This window comes from Vidua macroura, chromosome 9, assembly GCF_024509145.1.
Source record: "Vidua macroura isolate BioBank_ID:100142 chromosome 9, ASM2450914v1, whole genome shotgun sequence".
Lineage (NCBI taxonomy): Eukaryota > Metazoa > Chordata > Aves > Passeriformes > Viduidae > Vidua > Vidua macroura.
Genome location: NC_071579.1, coordinates 27,433,563 through 27,450,194, shown reverse-complemented (window position 1 = coordinate 27,450,194; position 16,632 = coordinate 27,433,563). Strand labels below are relative to the sequence as shown.

The following is a 16,632-nucleotide window of genomic DNA, read 5'->3' as shown; positions in this document are numbered from 1 at the left end:
AGGATTCATTCCCCCTCTTCCCAGTAATTTACCTGCCTGAAGCTAAAAAGTCAGAGCTACCTTTGGAACCAAAACATTTTAAAGTCATTCCTTGCCAGCACCATAACCTCAGCTGTGCTAAGGGGGACGCCACAGACAGAACTGTCCAGCTCAGTGCTCAGGGCATCCTGCTCTGGTGTGGAGACACAACAGCCAAACCCGGACAGGGCAGGTGCTGCACTGCCACTGGAAGGAGCTGCAGCTCTTGCTGTGTGATGGAAGGGAGCTGTCTCCTAGTAATGTCTTTCTTTTTGCTCAGGTATTTTCCCTTTGGAATCGTGTTCCTAATAGCTGGCAAAATCTTAGAAATGGATGACCCCTCAGCCATTGGCAAGAAGCTGGGTTTCTATGCCATTACGGTGGTGTGCGGCCTGGTGGTGCACGGGCTCTTCATCCTGCCAATGATGTACTTCTTCATCACCAAGAAGAATCCCATTGTCTTCATCAGAGGGATCCTTCAAGCCTTGCTCATTGCTCTGGCCACATCCTCCAGGTATTATAGAGTTTCTAGACAGATCCAATAAAATACTTGCTAGAGCCTTACTCCAGCTACCTCTTGGGAAGAGCACACTATTGCTGTAGTGGAGCAGATATATCTGTATCTGAACAGTGGTCTCTGTCCAATTCACTGGTATAAATTTAAAAAATGTGTGTTTCAACATTTGGAAGTTATGTGGGAGCCACTTGGCAATAATATTTGTCATATTGTTTTCCCTTGGTTTAAAAAATATTGGATAAAACAATTTTTTTCATAGAGGACTAAAAAGGAAATAAGTTCTTTTTCCATATTAAAAATATTGTGCATCTACAAAGTTAATGTATATGAGGGACATGCAGTTTGTTCAGACTTCATTTTTGGTATTAATGGGGAACCTCCTATTTCAGTCATGTGGAAACATTTTATCCTTTCCACTCATGTTAGTCTTTGTCTCTTGGTACATTAACAAAAGACTGTGGTTGCAAGCTATTGTCCAGCACTGGGAAAGTATTTAAGCGTTCTGCTCAAGGAATAGTATCTTTTGCATCCTTTTTAGAGAAGATGTACAACGAGTTTTAACCATAGCTGAACAAAGGTACAGTGAAAATGGAAACCAGCTTGTGAACAGGCTACGAAAATGACTCCCAACATGGATAAAATGGTGAATGAAATGTGCTTGAAAGGGCTGGAATTGCCTTGCATGGAGCAGATACAGAAATGACAATTAAAATAACATTTCTGTGTAGCCAGTATGACAACACAGTTTCATGGCATCTGTGGCTGAAGGAATGTCTACAGATTAGACAATCTGATTCACAGATTTAATCTCTGAAGCCACAGATTAAAAGAAAGGGGAAGAGGGAATTATTATTTCAGTGTAGAAGGTACTGGATTTCCACTGTGACATTTTACAAGGTGTTTTTATATATAATAGTTTGCTCCAAAATTACCAATAAAGAGCAGCATGCTGAGAAACACACAATCAAGAAAAATTACATGGTGAATGGTGCTTAAACTCTAAATACACTTAAGGAAAGCTTTTTTATTAGAACATAAAAAGTTTGCAGCTTGAGATGTCACCACATCCCCAGACTCAAGTAAGATGAGAATTTTGCACTTAAAGATGTTAATGTTGGAAAAGGCTCATCAGGCTCACATTTGACACACTTGACTACCTTCCCTGCTTCTCCAGGAATTCCCTTTCCAAAACCTCTATTGCTGACAACTCAGTTTTTTAATCTGTGCCATTCCTTTCATTATCTTTTTTTTTTTTTCCTAGAAACAGATAGCTTTTACTAAAAATCTGAGTATTTCTCTTCTTAGGAAAAAAATCCATCTTTTTTTGAGTATAGATGCCTTTAACAAGGGAGGTTTAATAAAGACTTACAAGATCAGCAGGTATTCCACCATTTCAAAATCATTACTTTTCTTGATTTTCTATATTATGCATCAACATTGCATTTTGGTTTTATCACCAATTCAGGAGTCCTTTACTGATCCGGAAACTGATGAGAGAGAGGTTTCTGTCTCTGCTGAGCCTCTTTAAGGGAAACCAATTCTTACTTGAGGTTTTTTTTTCAGCCCCATTTCCTCAGCCCTTACAAGCTGATGTGAGAGTGCCCTCTGACAGTGGGGAATACACAGGGAATTCATCTTTCTCTTAAACCTGTGCTTTGACTCTCCTGGGCTCTGACTCCCAGATAAGACCCTGCCTGTGGGGACATCAAGTGCTTTGAGACAGCACATTCTCCCTTCAGCTGTGCAAGGAATAATTACTTACAGGGCCAGAGAGGGTGTATTTGGGAACAGAGCTCTGGCACTAGCTGGCAGCTCAGTCTGCACCAGAACCACCAGCAGGACTTGATACCAGATTTAATATCTTTATTGGCAGAAGCTAAAGTATCACCAAATTTAAGATGAGTCCTGAGGGAAGGCTCTGAATATATGGATTTGGGCTTTGGACATTTTTGGATTTAGCTGTTTGTCCCTCCTTAAGAGTGTATATATTTTACAAATCCAACACAGGCCCAACATGGTTTCCAATGTTTTTCTGCTCAAATCACAGTGTCTTTTCTAGAGATAGCTGAACTTTTCACCTTTATTACACTGAAAGGAATGGATACTGCACATAACTGAGCTGTTGCCAAAAGAACATGCACAAATAACTGGGGCTGGACAGGAGAGCTGCCTGACAGTCAACACATCTGTATTTGGTTAAATAAGACTTGCCACAGGGGCATTATATAACACTTGTCATGTGGGTATTGGATTTTCAGATCATCCTAGAGGAGAACAAAGAGTTGATTTTAAAAATACTGATGTGTTTCTTGGAGATGTTTCTGTGTTGGTTCGGGTCTACATCTAAAGATAGAAAGAAAACCACGAGTTAGTGTGCTGATAATCATTGGAGATACTCTGCACCTGGGAAAAGCTTGTTTTTACAGCTAAAGATCAAACTACAAGAAGCAAAAACAATACCATTTACAAAGCCCAAGAATGTAACACAGGAGAACCTGAAAGCCACTAAGCAGCCATCTGCTGGCAAGGATGTTACTGAATCTCAATATTATTTCTGCTCATTTCCCCTTAGTGAAAGGTCCTGCACCCCATTCTCAGTCCCCTTATGCTTCTCCAGAAAGCCCAACCACAGCATATTTTGCTTTGCACCAATATCAGTGCAGAGGCAGGGGCAGAAAAGCAGGTCTTTTTCCTTTGGTGCATCCTTTAGGACACAAATGTGCACAGCTCCTCTTTCCTGCACCACTGGAGGTGCACAGCACGTGCTGCCCCTGCCCACCCTGCTCTGGGGTGTCAGGCTGCACATTTACGGATTTCTGACTCTGACTCTTTTCTTCCCCTCACACTGCCCCTGATCTTGTCACCTATTATCACACTGAAAAAGCAGAATTTGGCCAGCAGGCAAAATTCTTCTTGATCTTAGCTTTCCTCGTTCCAATGGCAAGAGGGAATTTTGTTTTTCTAGGTCATCTTTCCATATCATTAATGAATTAAAACAGCATCTTTTCAGTGGTACATCCCATCAAAAGAAGCAATTTTCATCTCCTCTGAAGACAAATTATAAACCATGAGTTTTTCAAGGGTTTTGCTGCTTATGAAACACTAAGATCTTGGCTATTGCACAGTGTAAATTAAAGGCAGATTTAGAAAGGGGAGATGAGATCAGTTTGCTGATTTTTTGGATCAAATATCAAAATGCATTTGAATGATAAGATAAACAGAGCAGGCTGAACAGCTGTTCTTCCACAGTGACTGGCTGTCTTTGTGGCTCTCACTAGTAAGAGCTTGGCCTGGGCCAGCATTAGCTTATGCTCAGTGTCTGCAGCTGCAGCATTTTATCCCAAAATTGAGACAAGACTCTGAATTGTATTTTTAATTGTTAGAGTTAATGCTGGCAGAAGATACCTCTCAGCTGAAAGCTTTGGGTCAGTTTTTAAAAGACTTAACAGATTAAGATCACTGCTTTAGAGTATTTTTTTTTCTCTTAATAAATATTAAATGTCAGGCTTTAATGTTACTGCTCCACCGTTTAACACTAGATAAAAGTAGCTTTCAAGAAAACAAACTTCACCTAGTTTAATGAGAGAGACAAACTAGACAAATTATTTGATAATGTCTTTTATAATACTGAAATTATATATTAATATTACTCCAGATCTACAGTAGGACCCTTTTTTCCCTCCAATGCCTCCAGAGAGACACCAGTAGCCAAAGCCTTAAATAAGACGTATTTTTCTGGCGTGTGCCAGATGATATAACATGAGTAAAAATGGAACATCATTGGACTACCTCTTCTAGGATGTTCCACATGACTTTTGTCAGGTGTACTCAGGAAAAGTTCATTTCTATGAAACAGGTGCTGAAAGGGTAACCAGGGATGTAAAGTAGCAATCTTCTAAGTGAGAGGTTAAAAAGACTGATTGGGTCAATCCAGGCAGAGAGGAAAAAGTTGATTTTTAACATCATGTGTTGCAACAGCTGACTGTGCAAGGAGAAATATAGAAAGCACATAAAAGCAAATTTAGTGTAAATTGAGAAAACTACCTCTAGATTATAAATTCAATTTCTCATGTGAGCAGAGAGTTCTGGAAAGTCTTTCAGCAGGAGTAAGTAGGACACACATCCTACTAACTCTAAGATGCAGTGTGATAAATTTGAGTGAGACAATGTAGTAGTTGTCTAAGAAAGTACAAGAATCTGGAAATTTGTTTTCTTTCAATATCTTGCACGTTTTTAATCATCATTGCATTTACATTCTCACCATTTTCTTTTATTATTGTAATATGTAACAAACAAATAATTCAATGTGTTGTTATGTGCCTTAGAAATTTTACTTCAGGTAGCATAAAATTCAAATGAAAGACACACCTAACTGTGAGATAGTGAACAAGTTTAAAAGTTGAATTCTTGCAAAAAAAGTGTCATAAAATCTGTTTACAACAATGAAACAGATACAGATTTTGCTGGTTGTGCCATTGGTATTATGAGATTGTTTTGCACAATATTTTTGACATCTCAATCAAATTGTAACACATTAATCAGCTAAAATTTGTACATTTGACAACTCAGCTCTCTGCCCTCAGAACAGGCAGACACTTAGGTTAAATATTCTGGTATGTCAGAGTGTGGGCAAGGTGGCAAGGACTTGTAAGATGACCTTTTTGTCCTCATTTCTACCCAAAGAAATCAGACAGGGTTTTGTTACAGAAAAGCCAAATGTCTGAGGGAAGACTGTCTTTAAAAACAAGTAACTCTCCAAAACTGAGTAGCTGCAGAAAAGGCAGACAATGAGTTAAATACTTTTTTCTTGGTGAAGCCTCTAGTCAGAATATCTAGAAATGCTACTGAGTCTGCTCCCAGTTGCAGCTACTCCCATGGCTTTCAGTTCTGCATTATTTGTGAGCCACAGCCTCTTCTTTTATGAACATTTTAAGGTAAACAAGAGACAGAGAATTTCAGTCATTCACAAATGACCGTGTGAAAAATGACAGACACACTCAAGAGAGAAATGACACCTCATGAGCAGCTTGGGGATTACGGGGTTATGATAAACTGTGTTTGTTTTTCAAAGTAAATATTGATTAAATAGTAGGACTGCCTGAATAAAAAGTTTAATATACCCCAATTGCAGGAGGTAATCAGATTTCCATTGCTTACTTGCCTTTCCAGCATATTTACTTAGAGAAAGACTTTGGTCTGGATTTTCAGGCAGTGACTGCCAGTTTGTAGTAAATAATTCAGCAGTTAGACTTCATAAAGTTATAGAAAACAGAGATATCATACTGAAAACGTAGCCTTGACTTTTTTCTTTTGTGTTTTCATGGCAGGAAGTTACTTTTCCTTTCCAAACACGGTTACTTTCCTCGAACAACAGCTTGCACAAATATAAAATGACAACTCCTGTTCAGGGAAACATTTTGCTTAGGCTTTCCTGCAAACTTGGGGTTGTTATTTCAGAGTTTTTGGAATCCCTCTGTGCTTTTATAGGACATTTGCAACAACTGAGAAAGAATTTGCAGATCCAGTGTGTTATTTTCAATTGAGAACAGCTAATTGTGAGTTCAGGTATTGGAGGCACATTGTGATGTGAGGGTCACTACACACGGTGACAGAGCAATCTGAAGTGCCAAACCAGAGGAAGACACCTGGATTTCCTGTCTCAGGGCAACAGGACACTGAAGATCACACTGTCACCATACTATACGTCCCCTATTACCATCTTTTTAAAGACGTAACTTTGGAACAATTCTGAAGAATTTTGCTATATTGCATCTGTTAAATAGTCTCAGATAGTGAGCAGTGTATTAAAGTTGGCATAATAACAAGGAAAATATTTTGTGATTTGTGTATTTTTTTCAGTGGTGTTACTTATTTTCCATACAAACTGATGTGCCATTAAAAATACCCCCTCACTCACTTGAATGCAGTCTCATTACTCATGACATCAGTGAATGAGACACCACATGGTAAAATGCAGAATGTTACCAAAAGGCTGATAAAATATACAAATAAATATATTTCAGTGTATTAGTATTTTAAAATGTGTGCCTTTTATTAAAAATAAGAAAATATATGACCATATAGTGTTTTGTTAATTGTCTCAGTTAATGAAAACAAAAATCTGAAATATTTTTTAGGGTATCAAGCTCAATTTAAAATGAGTATCTGTCAAATGTTCTTATATCATTCTATTCTATTCCACACATCTCTTATTTACATATGTACACATTATTATATGACCTGCAGTTATGTGGCTGTTATATGATCATACAAGAGATGGGGGCAGATCTGTCCCAGGGAGAAAATGGGATTTTATATTCTTAAACACAGACGTTTTGTCTGCAACTTTTATTTTCAGGCTGCTGTTGATAAGATCTTTGTCTAACACTTCGCAGAAATAAAAAATTGTTTATACATGAGGTAAGCCTGGAAGGAAACATTTTTAGAAACCATGAGTGTAAAACAGTTTTCAGAGATTTTAGGAATAAGTTGCACAGAATGTTGTTCCCTTTTTTTGCATTCGAGTGTACAACACTGCCTCTGTGGGAATTCTGTCCCTTTCCCTCTGAAACAGGAAAAGAGAAAAGTATTTCTAACTCTGGGAAGAAAAATTAGCCCTAAATCCAACATTTATACATGAAACTGTCTTTATCCTCCATCAAGCAAAGGAGTGAGTTACCTGGCAAGTGAGTCACGTGCAGAGCAAGGAGCCAAGAAGCTCAGATGGTTGTGTGAAACTTCCCCTGTCAGGACAAGGTTTGCTACAATTCATTCATTCCCCAGAAACAAAACTAACTCAGTGTGTACTTCTGTGCTGTTGTGCAGCTCAGCCACTCTGCCTATCACTTTCAAGTGCTTGCTGGAGAACAACCACGTGGACAGGAGGATCGCGCGCTTCGTGCTGCCCGTGGGAGCCACCATCAACATGGACGGGACGGCGCTGTACGAGGCCGTGGCCGCCATCTTCATCGCCCAAGTCAACAACTACGAGCTGGACTTTGGGCAGATCATTACCATAAGGTACCAACCACAATTCCACATGCTGGGGCTTGCTAGTCTGCATAGAATCATGGAATCAGCTGAGTTGGAAGGGACCCATCAGGGTCATCATTTTGTTTAGTCTGAGACACTACTCTTGTATGTAGCAAGAATGAAACTCATCTTTGCTCTTATCAAAGGTGCATCCTCATAGAAGGGTTGTTTCCAAGTAAGAGATCAGTAACTGCTCAAAGAGAAATTGTCATGGTCCTGCTTAATAGATGCATGTGGACACCAGAAAATGTGCTTCTCTTTGAAGATAACTATCTAATTTTTGCTTTTAGGCAACCCATTGATCACTTCTAGCATTGGAACATTTTATTATTATTGGTGTTTAAAACACTATTTTAAACTTCACAACTGTTTTCAACTTGAAGTCTGATTTGTGTCTTCAAGTGAAAGGAGAAGGTTAAAAAGTTGCAAAACTGGAAGTCTTCTATCAGGTGACAGGGAATAGTGTGTGCCGGGAAGCTGTTGCAGGATTAGGGGAAGAGAGAAGGAGGACAGATGCTACCATCAGGGCAGGTTTTCACAAAGATGTCAGGTCACTAAGATGTTTTTTAATTGTCTTCTCTGCTGCTTGTTAAAGCAGAAAGCTTCATAAACAACCATGCTCGCAGTGGGTAGAGAGTGTTATAGCTGTGTACTCCATCCTTGAAAGGTCTGTAATGGATCCAAAAGACTGGAAGATCCAGCTGAACAATTACTGCCAAAATAACTCCAGTGACTGCCAAAGAATTCCTCAGGGACTGAAACCTGCAGGTTTCCAGCAGGGAACAAATGATTATAAAAACATTCCTCATAGTCAGAGCTTTGTGCAATATATTTGAGATCTGCTTAACTACCCACCCACTGACCTCACCACTGCCCCATTTACACTGCTGGGCCTTGCCCATCTTCTCCTGGACCTGAAAACCTTCATGACAGGAAGAGGAGAGTGCTGAAACCAACCCCAGATGACAGCTTAGATTTGCTAATGGGCTTTTGGCAAGACCTGGTTGGACTACAAAAAGAAGAAATAAATTGTGCCCATATGAGCTCTTGCTTCAGGCTTGCACTCTATTTGAAAACTGTTGGAATGAGCCTGTGCTAAAATTTAGTCTTTTCTGATTTGGAATTTTGAGATTTTTTTTTTAAGCATGTGATGCTAAAACATGGCAGAGCATGAGCAGATATCACACACACTTTGAAGTAAAGAACAGTAATTTTAAAAATTAAGGAGAAGAAGGGTGACAGCAAATGCAAAGAATGTAAGCTCTAACTTTATCTTAGCAGAACCTCCTTTTATCTCTTTTACCCCCCACATTAAGTGCAGTACATAAAGACCAGACAAAAGTAAAACAGTAGACTGAAAATACAAGTAAAGATTGGGAAAAATCCAAGAAGAGAAGAAAAATAAAAAGATGCACAAATGAGGACGCTAAACAGAAAATCATGGTGGACTCAGTACCTAGATCTTGATACTTTAGGACCTGGAGATTTAAAATTCAAATAATTCTGAATGCCAGGATATTTTTGCCAGAGGGGAAAAATTATCAGACAAATAATCAGTCTACTTTGCTCATAGTTTGTAAAATCCAGGTTAACAGTTTCTATCAATGCAAACATTGATGTAGCAGAGAAAGAGAGTAAAGATCTCCATCAACTGATCATCTTACAGAAAGAAACATCTACATTAAGTTAAAGATGGAATGGAATAGCAGATGAGCTTGCTTGTAACGTCTTAGTTAAACATTCCTGGTTTTACTCCCAAGTAGGTCCTGAGACTTTGTGGCCTGATGTAAGAGGCAGAAGCAGTCCTGATCAGACAGACAGTTCATAGCACTTACTGGAAAGGCTTTTAATGTTCATTATAGTTATCTCTTAGCTACTGAACTTCTGTTCCTTCCTATCCATGCTCTATTACAATATTATTAGGATGCTACACAGATTAACTTTTGCAAAATTTGATTTTAGGTCTTTCCCCTTCCCTATCACACCCACATGCTAATGTATTTTTTTATTTTAAAAAAAGGGCTCTAGGTAGAAATACTGTACTGGTACGCTGTACAGCTGTAAGCAAGGGACTGGATAGCTCTGTGTTTCAGTTTCCATATGGGTGAATACACTTATCCTCATTTTCCATAGTAGGTTAATGAGACTTAACTGCTTTCCAAAAGCTCTGACATTCTTGACTGATGAATGCAAAGGATTATCAGTGTAAATGCTTTCTGTCATCCTTTTACAACTGTCAACATTTGTTCTTTGTCTTTCTGCTGGATGGCCTAGCTCTTGGAAGTCACTAGTTCAGTGGAAATGAATACATCCAGTCACTTTTGCTCCTGGAAAAAGGAATTAAATCCCTCCCTTAAAAATAACATTATGAAAAAAAAAAGTTAAACCTGCCAGGTCTACTCTTACCCTAGTCTCCCACTCATTTCTACTTGCCTGGCTGAAAAAAATGATATGAAGGTCAAGTAAAAATACTTTCCAGAAACTGAACATGTACAGTCACATTCAGGCTTGCTTCATATTTAGATCCAAGTATGCAAAGCCATGTGCTGTGCAAGGGCTTCACCCCTGGCCCAGCCTCTTTACCCTTGGCCTAACCCTTGCAACGGATTGACAGTAAAGGCCCCAGGCAGGGCCAGCCACAGATTTGCCATGGTGACCCAAAAGTGTCTGCTGGGAGCTCAGCTGCCAAGGACGATAACCATGAGTGGGGCTGGCAGACTCCTGGCACACAGCTCTGGGTGTGCCATCACCCATGAGAAGTTGGCAGAACTCAGCCCACAGCGTGGCTGGCCCCTCTGCTCTGCACCTTTGACACAGGGAGAGAACAGAACTGCTCCACCGGTGCCAAGGCTGCAAAGGCTGAGGGTGAGAATTTAGCCCTGGGCAGACAGTTTGGCCTGTTCTTGCTGTCTCACCTGGATTCTGTCCACAAAACACTGGCACTTCCATGCATGGCTTGTGTAAGAGCATGGTTTAGAAACATGATATGGTTTCTTACAGAAAGTAAAGCTTATTCCTTTCTTTCCTTGTTAAAGTATCACAGCAACAGCTGCCAGCATAGGTGCTGCAGGCATCCCACAAGCTGGCCTGGTGACAATGGTCATTGTTCTCACCTCGGTGGGGCTCCCAACAGACGACATCACATTGATTATTGCCGTCGACTGGGCACTGTAAGTAACACAAAGCTCTTGAGGCTTCCGTGGGGGCAACTTTGCTAAAAAGGCAAATGGTCTCCAGGGGTACAGTAATACAGATATATCTATATATCTATATCTATATCTATATCTATATCTATATCTATATCTATATATATATAAAGCAAAGGAAGTGATTATGTAATTTGAAATGGTATTAATGTAGCCTTAGATTAAAAACTCTGCTGATGTGGACATTATATTGAAAAAGACAAATGAGGGAGTTTAGGTGAGGCTTGGAAATATGTCTTGCATGGAAAGGCTGAAGAAATGGAGTCCATTTAGTCTAAAACCAGAGCTGAAAAGGTCACCACAGCAGCTTTTTAAATTGTCCAGAAGAGGACATTAATCAATCTTCATATTCACAGGAAGGGAGGATGAAGAAGTAGAACAAAGTACCTACCTCAGTTCAGATCCCAAAGGAACTTAACAACTACTTTTATCTAGCAGGATAGTCAGGCAGTGGAAGTGGCTGCACATAGCCGGGCTGGATGATGATCTTCAAGAGAAGTTTGAAGGCTGAGCCAGACAAATGTGCTTCAGGGGCAACTCTAGCACCTTGCCTTGGGCAAGGATAAGGGGCCAACATTCCTAGGAGACATGGTTTGCCTGCACTCTGGTTATCAGCCCACTGACATTTCAAGGCCATCATCTCAGAGTAGTGAAGCACTCTGCAAGAGGCCTGAGCCACTGCTAAAGCAGCAAGTACCACTGCTACCACTGGCACCCCTGGGCCTCAAGAGCCATGACAGCACGGTGATGGTGTGGGCTGTGTATGGCTACTGCTGCTGCAACCCCAATACAGTCAGCCTGAGTGCTGGCATCAACCATGTCTTCCTTTCACCAGGTCCTGATGCAATTCTATGCTCTCTGATTTCAGTGCTAAATAGGCAGCACCTGCTTACAGCCCCCAGTTTTGCAATTGCAGGCATTCTGTAGAGAGGGCACTTTGCTGCATCCCCAACCATGGGGCATTTAACAGCAGAGCCAGGGGCTGAAACTTAACACACTCAGGATAAAAGGGATTTATGTCACCCATGAGAAGAGTTACTTTAAAAATTCATATGTAGTGGTTTATTTGAACTCTCAACTTTCATCAATCAATTTTGAATAGTTTAGGAAGATGAATCATAAAATACTGGTCCCTAGCTCATTAGCATGTCAATTAACTGTGTAACTAGCATATGCATACACAAGGAAATGTCCAAATTATTGTTATTTAAGCTATAAATAAAATAAAATACATGTCCTTTAATATAGGGAGTTTCATTACATCAGGGTTCTAGGTAAATTGTGTTACAAGACCATTCTGTTATATATCCTATTTTATTCAACTTTTAGCCACATTTTTTTTTTATATGAAGAATTGTGAGAAAAAATATTTTCTGTCCAGTGTAATAGAAAATTATTATTATTAGCATTAATAGGAGTCATGAATCTTGTGTTGTATGAATATTTTAAGACTGTATTACAAAAGCCTTTTCCCTCTATATTACTCAGTTTTTGCCCAGCTCTTGCAACATCAACATTTCATTGTTTTTCCAGTAAGCCTTCCAGTGTACATGGGAATTATTCTTCTTTTTGTCTTACACAACTTTTCAAAACAACAGAGAAAAGACTTTTCAGACTATAGCTCCAGATGGTATTAAAAAGTGAGTAAGGAATAGACCCAATTTTCTGTCTTTTGCAGATGACCTTTCAAACAAAAAGCATATTTCTGTATTTCGGCACTTGGTGGTTTCAAGAGCCTGCAGATGTAAAGTGTCAACATGGTTGACACAATGAATATTTTCAGTATTAGTTTTGGAAGTACTGGAGTATGAAGAATGCTTAAAGAAGGCTGGTTAGATGATCTCACGAGACTGAAATACCCATTACAATGCACTGCAGGTATTACAACTCTCTTAGGTAGCCATAACGTGTATGTGACCTTCATACCTTTAGCTAGTGCTTAGAGACATAAAGAAGACAATCAAAATGTTTCCTAGCTCATTTATCAAACACAAGGTAAAAGTTTTACATCTTTATAATATCAATTACAGCTCAAATGCCACTGACTCACAGTTTTGCACTGAGAGAAATGCCACCAGCAGCAGGTTGGCCTCTCAGTGGAGAAATGCCAATGGTGTGTGTTGTGATTCTCCTCATGCATAGTGCAGACTGCTCCATACACTCGGAACGTGGAACACAACTGGTCAAACAACGTGCCAGGCAGTCCCTTTTCTTAAGAGTTTCAGTGTGGAGCACTGTTTCCTTGGAGAAATCCTGTCTTGAAAAGATGCTAATTAGTGCTCAAAAGGGAGCTCAAACTCTTGAGCTCTGCTCATACAACTTCTTCTCTACCACCGCTGACTTGTTGCACAATCCAAAATTAACAACACTGAATATCTTTCCAAGAATCACTATTTGATAATCAAGAAGGAAAGAAGTCAGTGTGTAACAGGAACTTTTATCAGTATGTGCTGTAACTGCTTTTTTTCCCTGTTTAACAAGTTCTTGTGGAAATTTTCTTCAGCGCAAAACCCAAAATCAGAATAGCAGGAATTTTTAAAAATTGATTAAGCAAACAAGTGTAGGACTGGGTCCTGGAGTCAACAACCACATCTAGGTGTAGGCTGTGGAATATTATTGCTGAAGTTACTCGCAGTTGCACAAACAATTTGGTAACTCCACATACAAATAAGCTTTCATACAGGAATTTTCATGATAATTAAGCAGGCAAATGCATAAACATTTATATGCACTGCATACTTGCCTAAAATATCTGAAAAAAAATCAGCACAGAGTTTCAATTCTTTTCTATATTAAGATACAGGATCAGAAATCTGGGCAGTGTTGATATTGGACTGTCACTGACTTTAATAAGCCAAACATCTGGAGATTTCTGAACCTCCATTTTATAACCTACATTTATAAATTAAGTTACTAATATGACAGAGTTTTCAGATGTATATGTTTTTCTTGGGAAAGACATGATGTATTTCAGACTTAAAAGCTATATCATCTATCTGAAATCTCATCAATTTCAACTAATAGGTTCCAGGATGATTCAAGTGTAACACTTGTCTTTGACAGCCAGTTACTTTTGTCTATTTACAATCTGTATTTTAATAGATTTATTTTTTAGACAGTGGGTAAAAAGTGTAAACAGGGAAGAAATCCCATAAGTGAATAAAACAAAAATAGTTCAACTATATATACACAAAATACTGTCAAGCATATAAATTTAAATTGGAAAAGGTAACTGAAAATGAAGAGTATTTAAGAGCTACTGCATAGCCAGCGTAAGAGCCAAAGTCACCACAGCTTTTACAGGAATGAACATTACTTAAATATGGTCAGTGGCTCCTTGGTTTTTGAATGTAGTTACGTAGCAATCTTCTGAATTATTTTGATTGTATCCTGCCCATTCTACCAATACAATAATCTTCTTAAGTAGCACTTTGCTTGCTAAGATTGGTACCATGATCACTAATATAAGGGACTGGTTGCGCTGGCTGATCTCTGCTTTTACTGAATTCAGACATTTGCAGCACCAGTCTCTAAATCAGGCCATGTTGCTGGACCTTAACATACAAACTGGGACAGAAGTGCAGGTGATGTGCAGTTCCACCTTTTCAGTGCTGAATCAGCTTGCATCTCTAGGAGGACGCAGCTGCTCCACTTAGCTCAGTTACACAATCAAATGTGTGGCAGCACAGCACACCAAGCTGGAAAAGGCTGGAAAACCCAACTGAGCTGCTCAGTAACTACTGAATGCCTGATACCAAACTTCTTAACATTTCTAAACATTTTAGCTCATAAACCCAGCAAAACTGGCCTTCAGGCATATTTACAGCTGATGGAGGCACAGGAATTTACCCAAAGAGCCAACACCTTACCATTACTGTTTCATTTTACAGAGACAGGTTTAGAACAATGATCAATGTCCTGGGGGACGCGCTGGCTGCTGGGATCATGGCCCACATCTGCCGGAAGGAGTTTATCAAGGATGGTGACGAGGTAACCGCACTGTGAGCCAGGGTGTGCAGGGTGTGCTGTTCTATGGCATAGAACCTGTGAGCTCCCACATTTGGTTCCTCCAGTTTATAAAAGGTGTTTCAGAGAGAGGACAGAATTGGGCAATGGGCAGCTTAGAACACAGGGTGGAGGGATCTTTTTCCATGAGGTCATGTGAAAAGCCGCTGGAGTTCAAAGTTTGCAAGGCAGCTGTGTCTGGCACACTGGGAATGGGAGCAGCAGAAGCAGCTGCACTGTCCTGCAAATGCATGAGATGCTGGGACTGAGTCCCACACTCAGCATCCAGGTCCTGACTGGCCAGTAATTTGTCCTGCTAGAAGTGTGACCAGCAACAGAGCAGGGTGATAGATGTCCTTGACCACCTGTGTGGAGGGAGAGGTAAAGGTATCCATGAGTGTGTATATGCGTAATCAATGAGCTCACATCAAAAGCAACCAGCATTTGCAGGTTGCAATGCAATTTGCATTGCAAGCCCCTGAGTCAGCATAATCTAAGCCACCCTTGAAATTATTTTCTTTCCAGACTAGCACAAGCACATGACTCCATTCTAGACTTCATTCTCAGACATCTTCACGCTTTCTACATTTAATACAAGTCCTTCCTTACAGCTTTGCTTTTCCTCATCTGTATCTTATTTCATGCAGCACACATACCTCTGTATTCTGCCCCAGCCTCCTTCCACTCCTATGCATTTCTTCTTCCTCTTTGGCATGCATAATTCAGTCCTTCCTTCCATGAGGAATTCCTCATGTCCTTCTGTCAATCCTTGACAAAGGAGATTCCTAATTCCATGAGCCCATCAGATTTGGAGGTGCTAATTTCCAACCATTTTAGCTCATGGCAGACTTTCATTACCTTTCTTCCACAAAGACAGAATAGTTCATGTAGGAACATTTCTTCATCAGGACTAATCTTCACAATACAAGTTTCATTTCTGTGCATCATCTGTAGTATTCCACACAAATAGCAAAGTTTTGTTTCTATCATTATTTCTCCCATTCTACAATTTTGTGATCAATCCCATTCTCATGCCTTCCTGCAACATTCATTTAAAATTCCTGCTCTTTCAAGTAATATGTAAGAAGACAGACAGTGTCCTCTGAGGTAATTAGCACCTGCAGTAATTACTGATGACAGGATTAGGCCTGACTACAGGGGCTACACATGCAGCTACCTACAAACCCCCTAAAATACGACCTATGGGCAAGGTAGGTTATCCATTACAAAGCCAGAATTGTAGGCTGAGCTCCTGCATAACACAGGCCTCCTGACATTTCACTGCTGTATTTAGAACTCAGTCAGAACTTAAGAGGAGATGTTGCAGTAATATGAAATCCCTCCTGAGGGATTATTTAGCCATCTGTGATGAGATTTTTCTTTGAATCATGTTCTGTAATGGTATTAAAATATACCGTTAGTCTGCCATACATTTTGGCTGCATAATTTGTGCAGTTAGTAATATATACCCAAAGGCCTTATTTTCTCAGCTGCAAGCCCACCTCCTTTCTTTGCCAGTATTTACGTCTTACTTTCCCCATCAGAATCTGGTTTGATTTAAAGAACACTTCCACATTTAACTTATGAATCAGTTAATAAAATCCCCTTTATTTCTTTCAAAAGAGACAAAACTGAAGAGACAGGTGTTATTTTACTGAGTTAGAAGAAAGGCATAAGACAACAACAAATGGTTTGTTGGTCTATTTAACTGCACCCAAGAGCAAGCACTGCTCAGAGCTTAGCACAGTGGCCATTGAGAGTCTGTACCTTTTGAAGTGAGCCCTGGAATTCTGGTCTCTATTTACCCTACATGTATCATGCTATCACTGGCAAGCAGCTGTTACCACGAGTGTA

General features: G+C 39.7%; 2 protein-coding genes and 1 long non-coding RNA gene across 4 annotated transcripts in view; 1 reads left to right on the top strand and 2 right to left on the bottom strand.

Annotated features, from left to right (window-relative positions):
- Nucleotides 1–16,632, bottom strand: part of CPT2 (carnitine palmitoyltransferase 2) — a 64,952-nt gene that overhangs the window by 37,709 nt on the left and 10,611 nt on the right. The window lies entirely within an intron of this gene.
- The window catches only part of SLC1A7 (solute carrier family 1 member 7), a 46,673-nt gene that overhangs the window by 29,589 nt on the left and 452 nt on the right, over nucleotides 1–16,632 (top strand). For both annotated transcript variants that reach the window (XM_053985518.1, XM_053985516.1), the window contains 4 exons: nucleotides 299–532; nucleotides 7,361–7,555; nucleotides 10,603–10,737; nucleotides 14,664–14,763. In XM_053985518.1, coding sequence (XP_053841493.1) covers nucleotides 299–532; nucleotides 7,361–7,555; nucleotides 10,603–10,737; nucleotides 14,664–14,763 — 664 coding nt within the window. The remainder of the gene's footprint in view (nucleotides 1–298; nucleotides 533–7,360; nucleotides 7,556–10,602; nucleotides 10,738–14,663; nucleotides 14,764–16,632) is intronic.
- LOC128811706 (uncharacterized) lies at nucleotides 2,703–10,632 on the bottom strand. Its single transcript, XR_008438434.1, has 2 exons — nucleotides 10,483–10,632; nucleotides 2,703–2,878 (listed from the first exon to the last, which is right to left on the bottom strand). It is a non-coding gene; the product is annotated as an uncharacterized LOC128811706 (long non-coding RNA).